The following is a 17675-nucleotide window of genomic DNA, read 5'->3' on the forward strand; positions in this document are numbered from 1 at the left end:
GTAGAGGACTGAGGCAAACGTAGAGGGTAGAGGACTGTGGCAAACGTAGAGGACTGTGGCAAACGTAGAAGGACTGTGGCAAACGTAGAAGGACTATGGCAATCGTAGAGGACTGGCAAACGTAGAGGACTGGCAAATGTAGGAGTGGCAAACGTAGCGGTCTGAGGGACTGAGGCAAACGTAGAGGACAGTGGGGCAAACGTAGAGGACAGTGGGGCAAATGTAGAGGACTGAGGCAAATGTAGAGGACTGAGGCAAATCGTAGAGGACAGTGGGGCAAACGTAGAGGACTGTGGAAAATGATTCACGTTTTACATGTGTGGGGTCGGTTGGACCCCATTTCTAGACACAAGGGTTAAGACCCTTTCAAAAACTTGAATTTGTTTTTGTTTCTTGAGTCAGCTTATAGAAATGAGTCGACGGAAACATGTTTTGTCATGAAGACGTAAAAATTATCTAATATGCTTTGAGCAGCTTATATGTTCACTTGCTTGCTTATAACTTGCATCTTATTGAAAATTAAATAATACTATGTAAAATAGCAGTTTATATGCTATATTTAACTGAAATTACTAAAGTTAGCAAATATTCTAACGTTAGTATTTTGGCTAAAACCTGCATGTTAGTTGACACCAACTAATTCTAGCTACAGTGATAGCAGCAGACTATACGCTAACGTTTCTTTTAAAAGCTAATCTTAGCTAACAAACATAAACACATGTCAGTGTGCTAGCCAATCAGTTCCTTCAGTTTTTTCTAACTTCACAATCATGGAAATTCATGCAAAATCAATAGATCCTTGCATTATTTCATGCCAAAGCATAATTAGGAAGTTCATACTCTCAAATATGCATTAAAAATATTGCCACTGTATGGCAGTGTGTCATACTTCTGCTACACTGCTGGCTCAACCTTACCTGGCTGTCATGGTGATCAGTATGACAAGAAACCAAACCAAACAAAAAAGAAAATACTATTTCATTTAGTGAATGCTTACTGCGATTAAGCATGAAGCATCAGAAAATAACAAAAAATACTCAGTAATACAGCCAAGAATGTCAAGGTCCAGGAAAAGCAGAATTAAAAACGAATTTTGCAGAAATATGTGAACCTGGACTCTTTTCCTTTTCCTTTGTATTTTTTCCCCAGTGGATCCAAACCAGATTGGGAAAAGCATCACTCTGATCACGGTGTTGGACGTAAATGATAACGCCCCGGTCTTTGCAATAGACTACGAAACGCTCCTGTGTGAAAACTCAATGCCAGGGCAGGTAAGACCCAGAGACATCTCTGTTGTCGGTCTGGCATCCTTTCTTCTTTTCTTTCCCTCTCTCTCTCTGTAAACTCCCTTGAAGTTTGACATACAAAGACAGCCTGCTGAGCCTCACAGCCATTAAAACTCTCCCCTCCCTCTAAAACAACTGCTTTGTGCTCAAACTGTATCTGTTTTGCAGCTCAGGGTTACGCCAGGTGGACAGCATCATTAGTAGGAGACACAACCTCAAGATTTAATAGGAATTGTAGGAGTTGCTGTTCATTAGTGAACTTTCTCTCATTCACTTTCTTGCCACTGTTCTAGAGTTAGCCTGTGGTGTTTTTTTGCACACTTGAATGTCATTTTATGGAAGGCTGGAGTGGTGTTTTATAATAGTTTGATAATAAGCCTGTCGTGAACAAGAGCAGAAAGTTTATCTTAGTATTGTGCTATGAAATCCAATGCAATTTTTTCATCTAAAAAAGAAAACGGGGGAAGTAAGCTGTGTCCATGCATTGCATTCCCCCCCCCCCTTCACATTTGGCCCCATTGTTGCTGAATGACTTGTGTGTTTGTGGCGGTCATTTTTCAGCTCTTGGCATTTGGAAAATACAATCAGAGGCAAAGGCTAAAGAAAGCGTGTATGCCTGAATACTTACAATTGATCAGAATGATGCATTTTTATTAGAAATGGCTATTAGGCCATTTTAAATGTGTTATTTGCATTCATGTGTTGTAGTTCTTTTATCATTGGGCTCATGGTGGCTGTGCAAAAAAAAAAAAGTAAAGGAGTTTGTTTGGAAAAATGAAAGATCTGGATATGTCTTTCTTTGTTGTTGTTCTGTGGGCATAATTTCTGACCACAGTATTGTTTTACTTTAAAGAGGTCACACAGCCTGGCAGGCTCCAAGTGTTCAGGCATTTTGTGTTTATATTATTTGTTATAATAAAAATCTCAGTGTGAAACTTAAAACAGAAAAAATGAAAGCTGGCATTGGAGGACATTTTGTCAGGTTACAACTAACCTGACCTTATTGCATATTGTTGGGATTTTGTGCGAAATACAAACAGATAATTGTGAAGCGGAAAGAAAATTATTGTTTTTTTGTTTGTTTTTTTATTTTATTTTATTCTGAAATACTTGGTGGGCAAATATATTTAGTTCCCTTTATTCAGATACCTTTAAATGAATCCATATAAACAATTTCTCTTAAATATATCACCTAGTTAATCTTGTCAGTGTAAATAAAGCAATTCTACATAGGTAGCTGTAGCATTTGAAACATTACAAACTATGGGAAAGTTCAAGATGTTTTAGTTTATTTGCAAGCCATGACATTTTATAACCTAACTGAACTGAGATTTATATAACAAATGCATTCAATCAGACTCTCAACTTTTGAGATTCTGACTCAGAATCTCAACTCGGTGCAATTCTTTCACGTTCACCTCAAAAATGACAGCAGAGAAACTTAACCAAAGTAATATGTCAACAACGGTATCAGCCTCCAGGACACAGGGACTGCCATTGCAGATGACAGCATCATCAGGAGGAAAAAGGTGTAGCAGATCTGTAATTACTCAGCTCGAGCCGACAGATTGCTTACCTAACCCCTATGATAGCTGAGCTGCCACCTCCCCTTGGTGCAGCCACCGGCTCCTCTGTGAAGCGAGAAGCTTCAGCCTATGAGTTTGTCCACCTTGTGAATTGATGTGATGCATTCAAATTGTGCCAAGATATGTTCAAAATGATTCCGCACAAACAACTGCTGGAGTTTGGAGCTGAAATATACTTTAGCAAACATATACCCGTTAAAGTTAAAAAAAAAAAAAGAACGAAAGAGATGAAAAGTGTAGAACTGACTGGAGAATTGGTGAGATTTTCTTTTTGTCAATTAATATATTAGTATAAGCAGGCATAGCCAATCCCTAGACAGGTAGAATACACAATATAACTCCTTTTTTATTTAATGACTGCTCTCATGTTTGAAAACAACTTCATGACTTTACTTTAACAGCCACGCAGAGGAGCGCAACATTTTCAAACCAGTTCTAACAAGGTCAGAATACTGATCTACATCGCACCATTAAATAACTTAGGACAATGTTGAAACCACTGAAGTCGGGTCTGAATGGTCTGGTGCACGCCCCGAAAGTTATTTCCAGATTATTTAATAAACACGGCGAAATCACTTCGAGGAAAAGCCACTGTAAAACAGGCAATAATGTTTAACTGTGCAAATAGGAGCCTCTCCTAACAAAATCATTTCATAGAGAGCTCGCTGTGTTGGGACTTAACAGCTGTGTAGCCTGAAGAAAACCATTTATCAGTGGGGTAGAAGAAGAAAAGGTGGCTTCAAAATGGCTATGGAGCGTAAAGATTGAACTTTGGAGCAGTGGAAAAAGGTCATGTGGTCTGATGAATCCAGATTTGTTCTGTTCCAGAGCAATGGCTTCTTATGGTAGGGAGGGCAGTGGATGAGCTGATGTATCCGTCTTGCCTGGTGTCTGCTATGCAAGTCCCTGGGGCAGTTTTATGATCTGAAGTTGCTTGTAGAGTAGAGCACAGGGTCAGAAGACAATGTATTGTACGATCTGTAATACTGACTGAATAAATGCGGTGAAATTAATGTTTAGTTTTTTGTTTTTTTTCCCCACACGTCCTTACCGAGTTGCCTGCGAGTGTGGAGAGCGGTGCTGTTTTAGACGGCAACAATTACAGCCGTACAGCAAGCCTCTTAACCCGTTTCATCCTTTTTGTTAAGACGAATCACAGCCGCAGACAAGAAGTGCTTGTTTTTTGTTTTCATCTCTCACTTTTAACAGTTTCTTCTCAATCCCATTCAGACACAACCTTCTGGCGGCGCACCGGTGGGATCCCACCTTCCGACTGCATAATGAAGGCAGGGAGGGATGGAAATTTCGTGATGAAATTTACACCCAAAAAACACATACAGAGCAAAGGGAAGCAGAAGGGCTGACATTTGAATGTGAAAACACAGTTTGAATTACAACGAGGCGTCTGCTGCCTGTTACCAAACAGACTGGGTGGACTCATTACCTGTCTGATACGCGCTCCACCAGCTCCGTGATTCCTAATTAATGGAAATGCTCCTGTTGTGTACTGTATGCGTGGATGTCGGTGTGAACACGTCGGACGCACTAAATGGGCTTGCTAAACCTGCAAAAGCTTTAAGAAAAAAAATAAAATAAAATGAATAAAAACAAATAAATAAATATCGCAAGCTGCCCACGGGTTGTCGCGCCCATTGGGTTATTTAGAGCCACAGCAGAGATGAAATAATAACATTTGCCAGTTAGGGCCAGAGTTGACTCTGCGGCTCTGTGGCTCAGATTAACAGGCAGTTCTGCGGTGGAGCAACCTGCCATTTTTCAGGCCTAATTAAGGCAGTCTCGTGGCACTGGCTCTCTCCAGAGATGCCACTTGTTACAGTTCATTGGTGCGTCTGTCTTCTGCCATAATATAAATTGATATCATGATGGGGGTGGAAGGGGCCGAGGCTCTGTGGATTGCGGTGGGGACGGCGGGGAGGAGGGCTGGATTCACATTGTACAATCACTTCATTGTAATCATTACACACATGAGTGGATCTGGGATTCTGCTGTCCCCAGCCTGCTTGCAGCTTCCCACAGGGAGGTTAGTCAAAAATGATGTGAAGATGTGAGTTCCATATGCGTGTTTAGTGTGTTGTCCCTTAGCAAGATTGCACCAAGTTACTATTTGACATTTTAATTACCGTTGTGCACGGGGTTAAGCTGGACTTGTTCAGTTTTCCTTTTAACAGCTCAACTCTTTGAGGAGTTTATTAGAGGATTTGTGTCTTGATTGTATTAAATATTGTACCAAACTGCCCAATTTCTGCAGATAAAAACCAAACAAAGTTTCTTTTCACATTTTTCAAAATTATTGTCACATTTTTTTTTTAGCTGTTTCTGATGGAGTGGTCAGAGTCCTCTGTTCATCTACTTCCTGTTTTGGCCTGTGTGTCTGATCCTTTTGTTCACATATTTATAAAGTTAGCCAACTGAGAGTCAAACTCAGATTATATTTGTCATTTTAAATTTAAGAGATGTTTTTTATGTCCGTATTAACTGAAGGGAATATACTACTTAGGAAAGTAAAAATTGCATGCATGTACAAGATTCCAATTCACATGCAGGAATATAGTTTACATGCCATGTTATACTCTTGGTACATTATATTTAAATGAATCTTTTAATCATATTAACATGTTTTTATTTCTGCCTCGAAGCATTTTTAATGTTGTTGGAGTGGCTCAGCCAGACTCCCAACTTGAATCTTGATCTTGCATGTATCTTTATCTTTTTTTTTTTTTTTATCTCATTATCAAATCATAAACTTTCTGGTTCGATAAAATTAATTTGACCTCAGGGGTATTGATCATTTTGGCCTTTGAGTACTCGTCTCAGGGCACAGGCTGGTTACTGGTATGAAAGTGTAGCGAAACTTTGAATCCACGTTTCTATAGTTTCAATTCTATAGTTTCAATTCCTTTTAAAGAGTTTCCCAGAGTTATTGGAGTTTTCTTTGATAACATCAACCATGGAACCATTGAATCAGTTGGTTTCAAAAAGTCTGACAACTTTCTCTTACAGTAATGACACATGAAGAAATTTGTAAGGATGTTGTATGTAGTGCAGTTGGGTCCCAGATAAGTCCTCATCAGGCCCTTCATTTCACACTGGAAACACCTTTTTCCACCTCCTTCCTCTGATTAAATCTACCTTTCCTGCTCATTCCTTAATAACAGCAAAGCCTTGTCTGCCGGTACAGAAAAACGTCTTCACACCTCTGGTCACCAATTCAGATTATCAGTTTATTAGAGGTGTCGCGTCACGCTGGAGGATGAAAACAGATATACCATGGCACAAGGAGCAAGGAAAACATTAGCGACCAGAAGCGTGGCTTCTGTTCTATAAAAAGAAGAAGCGAAATTTAATATCAGATCTCACCAGAAGATGACTTTTCCCCGACAGCTTTGGCTTGTCGGGATCAAGTCAACAGACGCGCGCTTGTAACAAGCTGAGTCTGAGCAAATGACTTGAGTTGGTGTGAAGTGAGAGGAGCTCACGGAGGGGAAAATAATTGAAGCTATTGACAGATGTCATTTGCAGGACTCCATATATTGATCCCAAGTGCAATTTATGTTTTCCCTCTGAGAGTGTGTCCCTGCATTAGGGTGCAGAAAGTGAGTGGGCGCTGCTAACCGGTGGGTCCGAGGCGGTACAGGCGTCGCGCGTGTGTGTGTGGGTGATGTTTGGGGCGTTGATGTCGTGGGAAGCGGCGCGTTGAGGGAGTGAGCGAGGTGGTGCGAAAACGGCATGCCCACCTCCTCCTTCGTCAACACAACCCCTGGTGACAGCTGTCACGTCACCATGGCAACGAGTGCCACCTATTTCTTGTGATGCTTATTTATACTCTTAGTTCAACTTTGAAGTGGCTGGCTTGATCTTATTGTGTGACTCATCTGCGAACGGGGGTTTTAAGGTAGCTTAAAGGGAGAGGCTCTTAGCCGGCAGAGCCAGTCACACCCCGCTCAGAATCGGATAATTACACTTTGGCAGACAGTCTGACGCTCATAACAGCACTGCAGACTTAAGAGGGGGGGGGGGGGGGAATCAAAAATGTAGTGTTTATTTGCCACGTGTGGAGAATGGAAAAATAAAATGTGCGATAAGCGCTTGTTATCACTGAGATTGCAATTTGCCACTCCAGCCACGCTAAAGGCGCTTTGTGTCAGAGTTGCAGAGGATTTTGGTCTTTGTGGTTCACTTTACACACTTAGGGGCGTTTGTAAGTAAACTGGGTAGGTGGGTGGGTGGTTAGGGGTGGGGGAGTTAAAGTCGGACTGTTTGAACTGCATGCTGGTGAGAAAATAAAAGAAAAAGAAAAAGGGAGACGTTTTACTTGGCAGGATGCTCTTTGTGGAATTACTGCGAGTAAACGCTGAGAGAACAGTGAGGATTTTACCTATGAAGGTTCGGCTTCATCACTGGGTGGCAGGATGCACGAGGAATCGAAAAACTGCCCCGGAGAGGGAAGTTTTAAAAAGTCCACGCCGAAACTTTAACTTTAGAGCCACACAAATATAACTAAATAGAAGAGTGAATGTGTAAATACAAAAAGAACGCTAGTCGTATAAACAGTTACTGCCCGTTTAGTAAAGATTAGCAGCGTTTAACTGCATTTCAGGTTCGGTTTCTGATCACTACCTGATCTTTTGTGGTGTTCCTTAGTCACAAACCAACATGACTAATAAAAGAGCCCCACAGAATTGCAGGTATAGCAATGTTATAATGTAGTCAGTATCACGATAACGATTGAGAATTCAGTTATTATCTATTCGTCTTTGAGTTTCAAAGCATAATTAGCTGCATGTGGCAGACACATTCACTGCTCCTTTAGAAAGAAGATTCTTTTGTTAAGTTTTGTATTATATTGCATACTTTTTCATCTGCTCAAAAAGCGTTTACATTACATTAGTCCTGTTGTTGTTGTCGCCTGGCTATGCTGTGCCTCTAATTGAATTACTCTATGTATGTCAGTGTGTCCTAAAATAGATGTCATTTCTTTTCATTCACTTTGGGTTTTAGTCTTTTACTGTACAGCCTATGCGGATGTTTTGTGACTGCTGTTTTACTTATAGTTTGCTATTATTCTAGATTAGATTCCATCCTATTTCACATTAAATACAGTTAATTCAGAACTTCTTATATATTCACGCAGAACTAACAGGACTCAGAATTGAGTTACCGATTGATTATATTGTTTTGAAATGGAAAATTCAGAGTATCACAGAGTCAAACAGGTTTATTCAGAATATCTTCTTACTATTCAGAGTTTGTTAAGCCTGCTTTCTGAAACAGGACTCCAGTGTGTGATTATCCATCTTCTCTCAGTTTACCTTTTGCCTTCTCACCCAGTTGCACCTTGTGAATAATCAACCACCCACCTCTTGTCTGCAATCACACTGCCCTGTATTTAAGCTCATGGATTTTCATTGCTCTTTGCTGGATTCTCCCTCATCTTCTGCTGCCTCCCGGGTTCCTTTGTGGTTTCCAGAGTTCTGAAAGTTTTACTATTATTTCATTATTAAAGTTCTTATTCTTGGGTTCATACATTTGGGTCCTCGTCAAGGCTCACTAAACTCAACAATTACACCCTAAAGGTAAAAAAAAAAAGAAAACATTTTTACAGTTTCTACATGTTTTTCGATCTTTAAAAGCTTTGTGCCTGCTTCAATGCAACTGTTTAACACACAGTGATTTCTGAAGTCTCTGGAGAATGGTTAGAGAAATAGACAATAAGCAATAAGTAGCTAGGGTCAGACACCGGGGCTACATTTTAAACATACTCGCCAAAGTTGGCAATGGTTGGAGAAACATTGCCTCATCCAATGGGTCTCCATTTCAGCTTTCACATTAAAATGGTTGGCTCAGAATTGGATGTAATCGATATGAATACATCGATCCATCTTGCCTTGTGTGAATGGTAGCGGAAAATATTTCCTCTGCCCTATTTGGACCCCTTAGTAAGAATTGAGGAATGATTATTTGAGTGCAGTGTATGGGAAGATTAGCATTATGAATGTGCAACCAAAAAAATTGGCAGCAACTCTACGATGCTTGTAAGTCAGTGTGGAAAGAAGTCTCTTAGGAAGGTTTGAAGCCTAATGAAATGCAGGCGTCTAAGAAATGAGCCAGTTTTGAAGCCAAAAGGACGTCCAACCCAGTCCTAACAAGGTGTGCTAAATAAAGTGGTGAGTGGGTATCTGTTCTAAACAAATTCTCTGAATCCTGCTCCAAAGTGAGAAATAGCTGCATAACTTTCCCCTCTGTATCTTTTTTGATCTGACACGCAGCCAGGCATAAACTCAAGAAACCTTTAATTCCGTGATTCATCGGCCTCTTCGGTCGAGCCTTGCGACAGGCACCAGTCGGCTGCCGCCGTTAATGTCTCTAGGAGAGAATTTATGTCTAAAGCCGTGCCTCTCTCTTCCTATCTCCCACTCAACCCATTAGAGGATTCCCCACCAAAGGTTTTGCAGGAACGCCTTCCATCAAGAGCCGCGCTAATGAAAGGCATTATACATTACAAAGTGTTTGATTTAGGGATGATTTACAGTCCCTTTCCCCTCAGCGTTGAGAAATGGAAACCTTCCCTGAGATAAGCTCAGAATCCACCTGCGATATTCAAAGGACATCAAAGGGTTCACATGGTGTATAGGATTCATTGTCGGCATTAAGAACCACAAGAACAGCTTTCTATCAGATCTGAAATTTCCATAACAGAGTGAGAGGCATGAGAGTTATTATGTTTCCGGGATCAATGGCAGCTTTGGTGATACGCGGCCGAGCTCGCATACGCTGCATGTTTGGGTGCTGGATCGCTGCCTCTGCCTGTCGCTGATCTGACGCCGACACAAACATCACTTCTGTCTGTTTATACAAATATTCCAAACGTTCCTGAGCCGCAGATGATAACCTTTTTCTCATCTCCGCTCTGTGTAAATTCCCCCAGCTCTGCAGAACTGAACTGTAAAAAACAGACGGCCGTACTTTCCTATTAGCTTTCGGTTGAGCGGCCAAAGACGGAGCCTCGCAAAAGTATTCACACCCCTGTTGCTTTTTCCCATTTTCCGCTGCGACAACCAGAAACTTCAGTGCATTTTTATGTGCTAAACCAACACAACGTGGTGCATGATTGTTGTGGAAGAAAAATAACATGTTTTCAATCTGAAGTGTGGTGTGCAGTTGTGTTCGTTCCTCTTTATTGCCCCTAATTAAAATCCTCTGCAAGCTACTGCTTCCAGATGTACCTAATAAAACAGAAATCATCTGTAATTTATTTTCAGTATGAATTCTGTTTTCATTTGCAGGTTGAGTAACTAGAGGGATGCAAAATTGTATTTATTTTGACATTTTTGCTACTTACATAGTAATAAAATGTTATTTTTATCAATATTCCAGATGCAGTTTATAAAACATAATTAAACAGCAACATTCAGGGCAATGTGAAGGAGGGCACAGAAGTGAACAGTGGAAAATCGTTACATTCTGAAGTTGCAAGAAAAGAGTACATGAGCAATTTTTCAAGCTCATCAACTTGAACACACAAGCCCCTCCCCCAATGAAACATGGTCTCTTCAGCTAGTAAAAGTAAGTATGGACTTCTATGCTGCCTCTGCAACTCTAACCAAAATTAAACTGATGATGGATGGATGAACAGATGGATGGATGAATGGAACAGGTTAGAAGCTGCAACAGACATCAGTTGGTTGAAGGTTCACCTTTCAACGGGTGAATAACCCTAAATTGTCAGCCAGACGTTGAAAGAAAATTTTGAGCCAGGGGAACTAAATACAAATGTTGGCCACACTTTTCAGATTTGTATTTGCATAAAAACAAAACGGAAAACTGTGCAGCTTTACTGTTCAAATCTGTGTTCTACTTTCCATTGATCTGTCATATCAGGTCCTAATAAGAAACATTTCAAGTTTGTGCTTCTACCAAAATCTGGAAAGGTTTCAGGGGTACAAATACTTTTGCAAGGCTGTGTGTTTTAACTTTTTTTTCCCTCTCCCTCGCAGCCAGTTTTAATAATTGGCATGATTTTGTTTGCCACCTACACGAATACTTAATACCTGACAGCTTGTAACCAGCAGCATTTAATCACAGCTGACAACTGATAATCCACGTCTCTGCCCTGATGGATCATTGACTTTCATTTTTCTCTTCCTCGCCCTTCTAGTCTCCCGCTCCTTATTTTTGTCCTCGTGTTAGACAAAAAAGCTGTTTGGGGCTGGAAGATGTGATAATCATGTGTGAATTGCTTCTAAAAATCTCTTGGATCACATCCACGGGTGTTAGCTGTCACCGGGTTGAGTTGCTAGATCTGCTACAAAAGACTCAGGAGGCTTGATGTAAATTTATGTGAACATTGCCACAGTATCTCCAACTTTGATGACCGTCCCAGTGGCTATCATTAATCGTCCATATGGCATGTTGGTGTGTGATGTTCCTCTCATGTAGAGGATCTACTCCTTCAGCTCGTTTTCTCCCCGTCTTCCTTCAGCTGGCTGCTCAATTTTTTAAGCGATAACTCGATTTCTAGAGAGTCTGTTTGTATGAATAAAATAATAATTATGGCACATGCTGCTGGGTGTGGATAAATTGGATTATTTAGCAATACTTCCTCCAATCTTTATAGTTGTCAGCTCTGTTGCATAATAAAGGCAGGAAAGGCTTTCTCTTAGTCCGAGGTTCAGAAGCGGAACAAAAAGGGCCAAAACAAACAGCGTCTACTTGTTTCACTCACAGATATGAATTCTTGTCTTGCAACGCCTCGAGCGAAAGCAGTTCTTATCGTGAGTCATTTTCATTCCAAATAATGAAGTAAACATGCCTGGCTGCACAGCGTACACATTTATTTTGGACAGCATTAGTGTCACGACACGCAACGGACTGAGCTGACATTGTATTTATTTTTCATGCGGTGCTCAAGGCCAACAGATCCGATGCTGCTCGGGATATTAGAATAAGAGGATTGTGTGTGTTGTCAACTTCCCCTGAGAGAGTTGGAGTTTCTTTCTCTTGCTAATTGCAAACACCGACGAGGCTTTGTTCTAAGATCGACTAAATGGATTTGCCAAAAAAAAAAAACAACCTTGGGAATCAGTTTTGATTAAAGATATTTAAAAAGTCAATCAGCTGTTATGAAAGGCAAGAAGTCAAAATGGGTAAAGACACATCAGTTGTTTGGTCCTTGCCGTGTTCCCATCTTCAGCATTCAGTACACTTTACATCAGAGGGATACAGATTTGTGTGATTATTAAATTGGAATGCATGTAAATATGACTGGATTAAATGGATTTTTAATTTTATTTCGTATTTACAATTGTAAATGTGCTTATCTACATGTTTTTTGTTGTCTACTGTGTTGGATAGGATCGTTTTGTGACTCCAAGGAAGACGTTGTTTAAAATGATTTCGTTTTAATCAAGTGTCCTAATCTGTCATTTTTTTAATAAGAAACATTTGGTCCAAACAGGAATGAGAACCAAATTCTGAGTGAAGTCCAATATAAAGTATTCTGGCTTTTTCTCTCCATTATGTAGGAAAACAGCAGTGAAAAATTAACGACACATATTGATGTTTAATGGTCTTTTCTCAGGGGCACAGAATAGAAGTAGCTCTGGACAAAATTACAATGCATAGGTAATTGCCAAAGATTCAGACTGACTTGGAACAAAGTGCTTCACAGTTTGCCAAGTCAAACAGGAAAATGAATACATTTGTATTCTGGAGTGAAATGAAGCCATACCATATCATATTAGATTGCCGGAAAAGCTGATGATCGTCTTCGCACTGAACCGTGTTTTGAGATGTGAAGTAGTTAATCGAACTTGGCCCCGTTTGGTGGGTCTTCTGGCACTCAGTTCAAGGAGAGAAAATCCCCCAAGCATTCCAAAGTTTCTACAGCATCTCATTTACATGTCACACCATGCACCATCTTCAACATTGCTTTGAAGTGTCCCATGTTTACCAGGCAGACATTGCAGCTTCTTGTCACTCTCAGCTGCCTCCAAAGATAAGTGACTCCTCGCGAAGCGCCTTGATAAAATACTCAACTTTTACAGCAGCAATAAACTGTTTTATAGCCTATTGATGAAAACATTTTAATCTCGACAGCCAGTTTTTCCTTTCACATAGGATAGAGATGCTTGTATGTCATCCTTTTAAATCATCTATGGTACAATGTTTTATTATTGTAAAAACTTGAAATGTGCTAAAGGCCAACGGTTGCGACAGAGAAAATAATCTCTTTGAAATAATTTGCTTTGGAGAAATCACTTCCTAAAAGAAAATATTTTTACCCCTAAGAGGTTGCTAAACTCTTGCCAAATAAGCACTTACTGTACTACAGGGAACAAATGACACAGAGCCCATGCCAATAGTTATAAAACAAACCTTCTCCATCAATAGGAATTAGGTTGGTTTTCTCTAATCCACTCACTCGGTCGCTCGGCCCTTCAAACAGGATTTGTCACTTGATGTGTTTAAATTTGTCATAGTGAAGAAGACCAGATGTACAGTACTTTGAACAAAAAATATTTACCATTTTAAGGATTTATTTTTTTATTTTTTCCCACATGTAAATGTTTTAGATAATTATATTTTATTATCAAAGATAATCTGAGGAAATATAAAAAGCAGTTTTTGCATAATGATTTATTAAAGGAATAAAACAAACTTTTTTCCTAATTTGAACTAGTAACTCTCCATAAACCTGATGACTGTTTGTGCTACTGTTGATAGGAACAGCTATCATCAGGGATTTGACTAAATATGTTATTTAGGATAGTATCTTTTTTTTTTCTTTGCAAATTCTGATATTTCCATGTAAATTTGCTTAATTCTCCAATAGTGTGCTTAAAACTGTCACATTTCTATCCTCCTTAGGTCGAATAGTTTCTAAGTAGCTGAATTCCCTTATTGTTTAAAATAAACTTCACTTGGCTTCATGTCACACGTTGAAGTCAAGTGAAGTTTATTTGTTACCGCGTTTCAGCAACAGACAGTTAAGTGTTTTACACCATAAATACAAAACAGTAACCAATTATCAAACAAGCAATAAACATTGCATTTTTCTCAAATGCCATAATCAAAATTGTCAAGCAAATATAGATGTTCCAGTTATTATCAATCAAAGGCAACTCTAAACCGGTGTGTTTTTAGCCTATGTGTAAAGAAACTCAGTGTTTCAGACTTTATGCAGTTTTCTAGAAGTTTTTCCCAGATTAGATGAGCATAATTATTGCCTGCTGCTTCTCCATGTTTGGCTGTGGTTCTGGAGATTCAGAATAGACTAGAACCAGAACATCTGAGTGGTCAGAAAGACTGATATGACATCAGATTTCTTATGTATTTTGGTACGAAGCCATCCACTGTTTTGTACACTAACTGAAGCATTTTAAAGTTTATTCTCTGAGCTCGGACATACAGTCCCACCCGGTGGCGAGACAGGAGTTGGAGTAGTGAGTGTGGCCACAGCAAATATTGATCAGCAGCGTTACTCAGCTTTACAAATGTGTGATGCACTGGCGACGGGTTTTCTGCAGGCTGGTGACTGTGTCAGACTGTCTGCAGTGGTTTGGAAGTGGAATGAGCTCATGGCAGCACTCGCTCAGGACAGAGCCGGGTTGCAGCAGCGCTGCAGAGCGTTGTAAAAATCTCCAACACGACAGAAAAGAAAGTTGACAGATTTGTCACCAGTTGGTTTTAAGATAAAAAAAAAAAAAAATTTTAAAAGTTGCAATGGGGTGTAGAAAGTGGCGACAGAGTTTATAAGTTAGCCTCTGTCGTTCTGACAACAGCCATCCCTGCACTTGGCCACGCCCCTTTTGCTCCGCCCACTTTGCTGGAGTTTTTTTTAAATGTGTAAGGGGCGGGGTTGTGTTTTCAGAGGGGGCCAAACCCTCATTTGGAAACTGCTTTTCATATTTACCCAGGTTATATCTGTCTAACATGAGAGGAAATTCTTTGGTCAAATACTTTTACATTACATTATGCCGTAATGCGCTCCGAAGTGATGTACTGAGGAAGGGTTTGAGCATCCTCTGACTCCATGAACCCATTAAGCAGTTTACAGCTTCAGTTCACAGCAAATTGGACTGTGAGACAGGATAAAGATCACCCAGCTAACTGATCTGAAACGTCTGTGTTTTTTTTTCTTCTTGTTCCTCTCTTCCTCAGGTGATTCAGACCATCAGTGCGGTGGACAAGGACGAACCTCTGGACGGACATCGCTTTAATTTCGCCCTGGATGCAACCGTCGCTGGCAACCTGAATTTCACCCTGCGAGATAACAAAGGTGCAACTGCCTTTCTGTGTCACTCTTTGATGCTGTTCAAAGATAGTGGGTTACTCTTTATTGTGAATTTATAGAAGAGTGCCGGACGCACACATACAGAGAACCTGTGAGTGTTCAATGCTAAAAGTATCAAAAGAATAAAAAATAAAAATCATTGGAGTCGGTAGAAATTCTTTATTTGGATTAGGCAACAGAACAATGTTTGGTTATTAAGGGCTTTATTTAGTCATTTCTAGTTTAAACAGCTTTGGTAACTTCTAGTGAATTGCTAAATCTTTTGATATATTTTTTCCTATTTTTGCTTAGCTCTAACTTCTGTCACTTTATTAGCTGTTCTACTGTCAACTAACTACATAAACACATTGTTTTTTATTAGTGATGGCACATACGGCTCTTTGAAAGGAACTGAATTTTGAATGAGCCAATCAGATGATCTGTTTTGAAAATATAATTTTTTCTAAGACAAGCGATTTTATCTCTGTTTCATACAGTTGTTTACAAGTTTTGTGCGTATTCATCCCATTTCAGTGCCATTTGTAATTCTGAAACACAATATAAAGGAAGATATAAGGAACAATAGAGGAAAAAGTGACACTGAGTCGCTTTACCAGAAACAAAAGCACTTCAAGCTAAATGTCTCAGCTACACAACATTTCAAAGCATCTATTAATATTTTTCATTACTATTTTATTATGAATATGTATCATTATTGCAAAGATTAATTGAACATAGGTCTGTCCCAACATTTCAGAAAAGCGCGATGACTGCCATGTAGTGCATTCTGAGTATTTTCCACATGAAAGTATGTCAAGAGGGGTTTGCGTTGTTACTTGCATCTTTTTAATTCAACCAGCCAATGCAATTGACTCTTCCCATCCCTCACTGGGACTCTGCACAGCATACACCACCTACGCCACATGTCTGCTTAAGACATGAAGCAAAATCAACAAAACCATATGGTTGCAACACCGCGTAGTCTGCGACGCCATTCTTCTTCCACCAAAACGATGTACCTTTGACCTTTAGACACAAGATGCAGCTGCCTTTACACCGTTATAATCTGCTACCCTCCCACACATAAAAGTGGGTGGAAAACTTCATTGTAATTTCTATGTTAGACGTATAGACTCGAGAGAGTTGTACTTGACTCTATGATTATGTGCTTTCACAAATCCCTGCTGCTTTGAAAAGAAAAAGAAGCATGTTCAGGGCTGATAGACTCTCTGAGGCGATGCCCTGTGTTGAGTGGTGCGCTCACCTGTGTGGGAGATGAGTTGAGGCTGTCTCCATACCTTTTCTCAAGGCGCAGCAGCCGTCATGCTGTGCGCCAGAGTAATCCACATGAGTGTGAACACGTTAGACACTGAAGTGTATGTTCAAGGTAATTCAGGTAGCAGACGAGGGATTATCTAGTCTGCATTGGATGACCTGTTTCGTACCGGTACGGAGGCAAATCAATTTTTGAGGGAGTAGCAATCAGTCCAGCAGAGCCTTGACTGACTATTTTTGTATGTGGATTTTTATACTTGCATAGTAGATGCATAGCATATATAGTTTCAGGAAATATTGGTTTTATGCTTTTAAATTTGAAGTATTTTTTTTTTTTAGGATATTAAAATCTTTCAGAGTTTTCCAACTGACCCAGAATGTAGGTGAATGTGGAGCTAAATGAACAGAGGGAACTCAAAACATCTAGCCTTTTAACAAGAGGAACTAGACTGTTAACAGGAAGCTAAAATGTCCTGTTTTTAGTTTGCACCATGCCATGTAGATAAAGCAACAAAGCCGTTAAAAAAGATACTAAGAAATAAACTTTTGGGCCTGCATGTAAGAAGATAACTGACACTAGACTTCCCTCTCAACATGCCACCCCCTCTGTGAAACACGGTGGTGGTGGCAGCATCATCCGGCGGCTGTCGAGAAGCTTTTCTTTATCAACTTTACACTTATGTAAAGTTGGAGTGGAGCAGCGGAGATGAGTGAGTAATCAGGCATTTCTGACTGGTCAAAGGGATGAATCTGGGTTTGGCAATCGCCACGACACCACTACTTTTCTATCTGTATTGCAAAGTGGAAAGTTTAGTGGAGGGATGATAATCGTGTTTTGTTGTTTTAAACGGGTCGTGGTGTTTTTCTGAGTTACAGTGAAATGAACTACACATACTGTGGAGTGCAAAACAGAAACTGACAATTTCATTCTCCTGACTGTGAGGACAGGTTGTAGTTGCCACCTCAACCTGATGGTGGAAAGCCTTCACAGAAGAGTTTAACCTGTTTTTGATGCAAAGGGTGAACTAAGACCATTTTAAAGGTGCGAGTTGAGCTGCTAGGAAAAGGAACACACTACATCTTTAACTCCAAACCCTAACATGTTTCCTGAACTCTGATCTTACTGATGCTCCTGTGGCTTAAAATGGGAATGCATCTGAAGTCTTTCCAAATAATCACATAGGCAGCATTGGTTTGATTGGTGGTTTCTGACTGGGAGCAGTGTGTTTCTGCAGA

At 40.0% G+C, this 17675-nt stretch overlaps 1 protein-coding gene across 1 annotated transcript in view; it reads left to right on the top strand.

Annotated features, from left to right (window-relative positions):
• Positions 1–17675, top strand: part of LOC103456805 (cadherin-7) — a 155262-nt gene that overhangs the window by 122693 nt on the left and 14894 nt on the right. Inside the window, exons 9-10 of the mRNA XM_008396562.2 lie at positions 1150–1271; positions 15053–15170. Of these exons, the coding sequence (XP_008394784.1) occupies positions 1150–1271; positions 15053–15170 (240 nt within the window). The remainder of the gene's footprint in view (positions 1–1149; positions 1272–15052; positions 15171–17675) is intronic.

Source organism: Poecilia reticulata, linkage group LG20 (genome assembly GCF_000633615.1).
Source record: "Poecilia reticulata strain Guanapo linkage group LG20, Guppy_female_1.0+MT, whole genome shotgun sequence".
Classification (NCBI taxonomy): domain Eukaryota; kingdom Metazoa; phylum Chordata; class Actinopteri; order Cyprinodontiformes; family Poeciliidae; genus Poecilia; species Poecilia reticulata.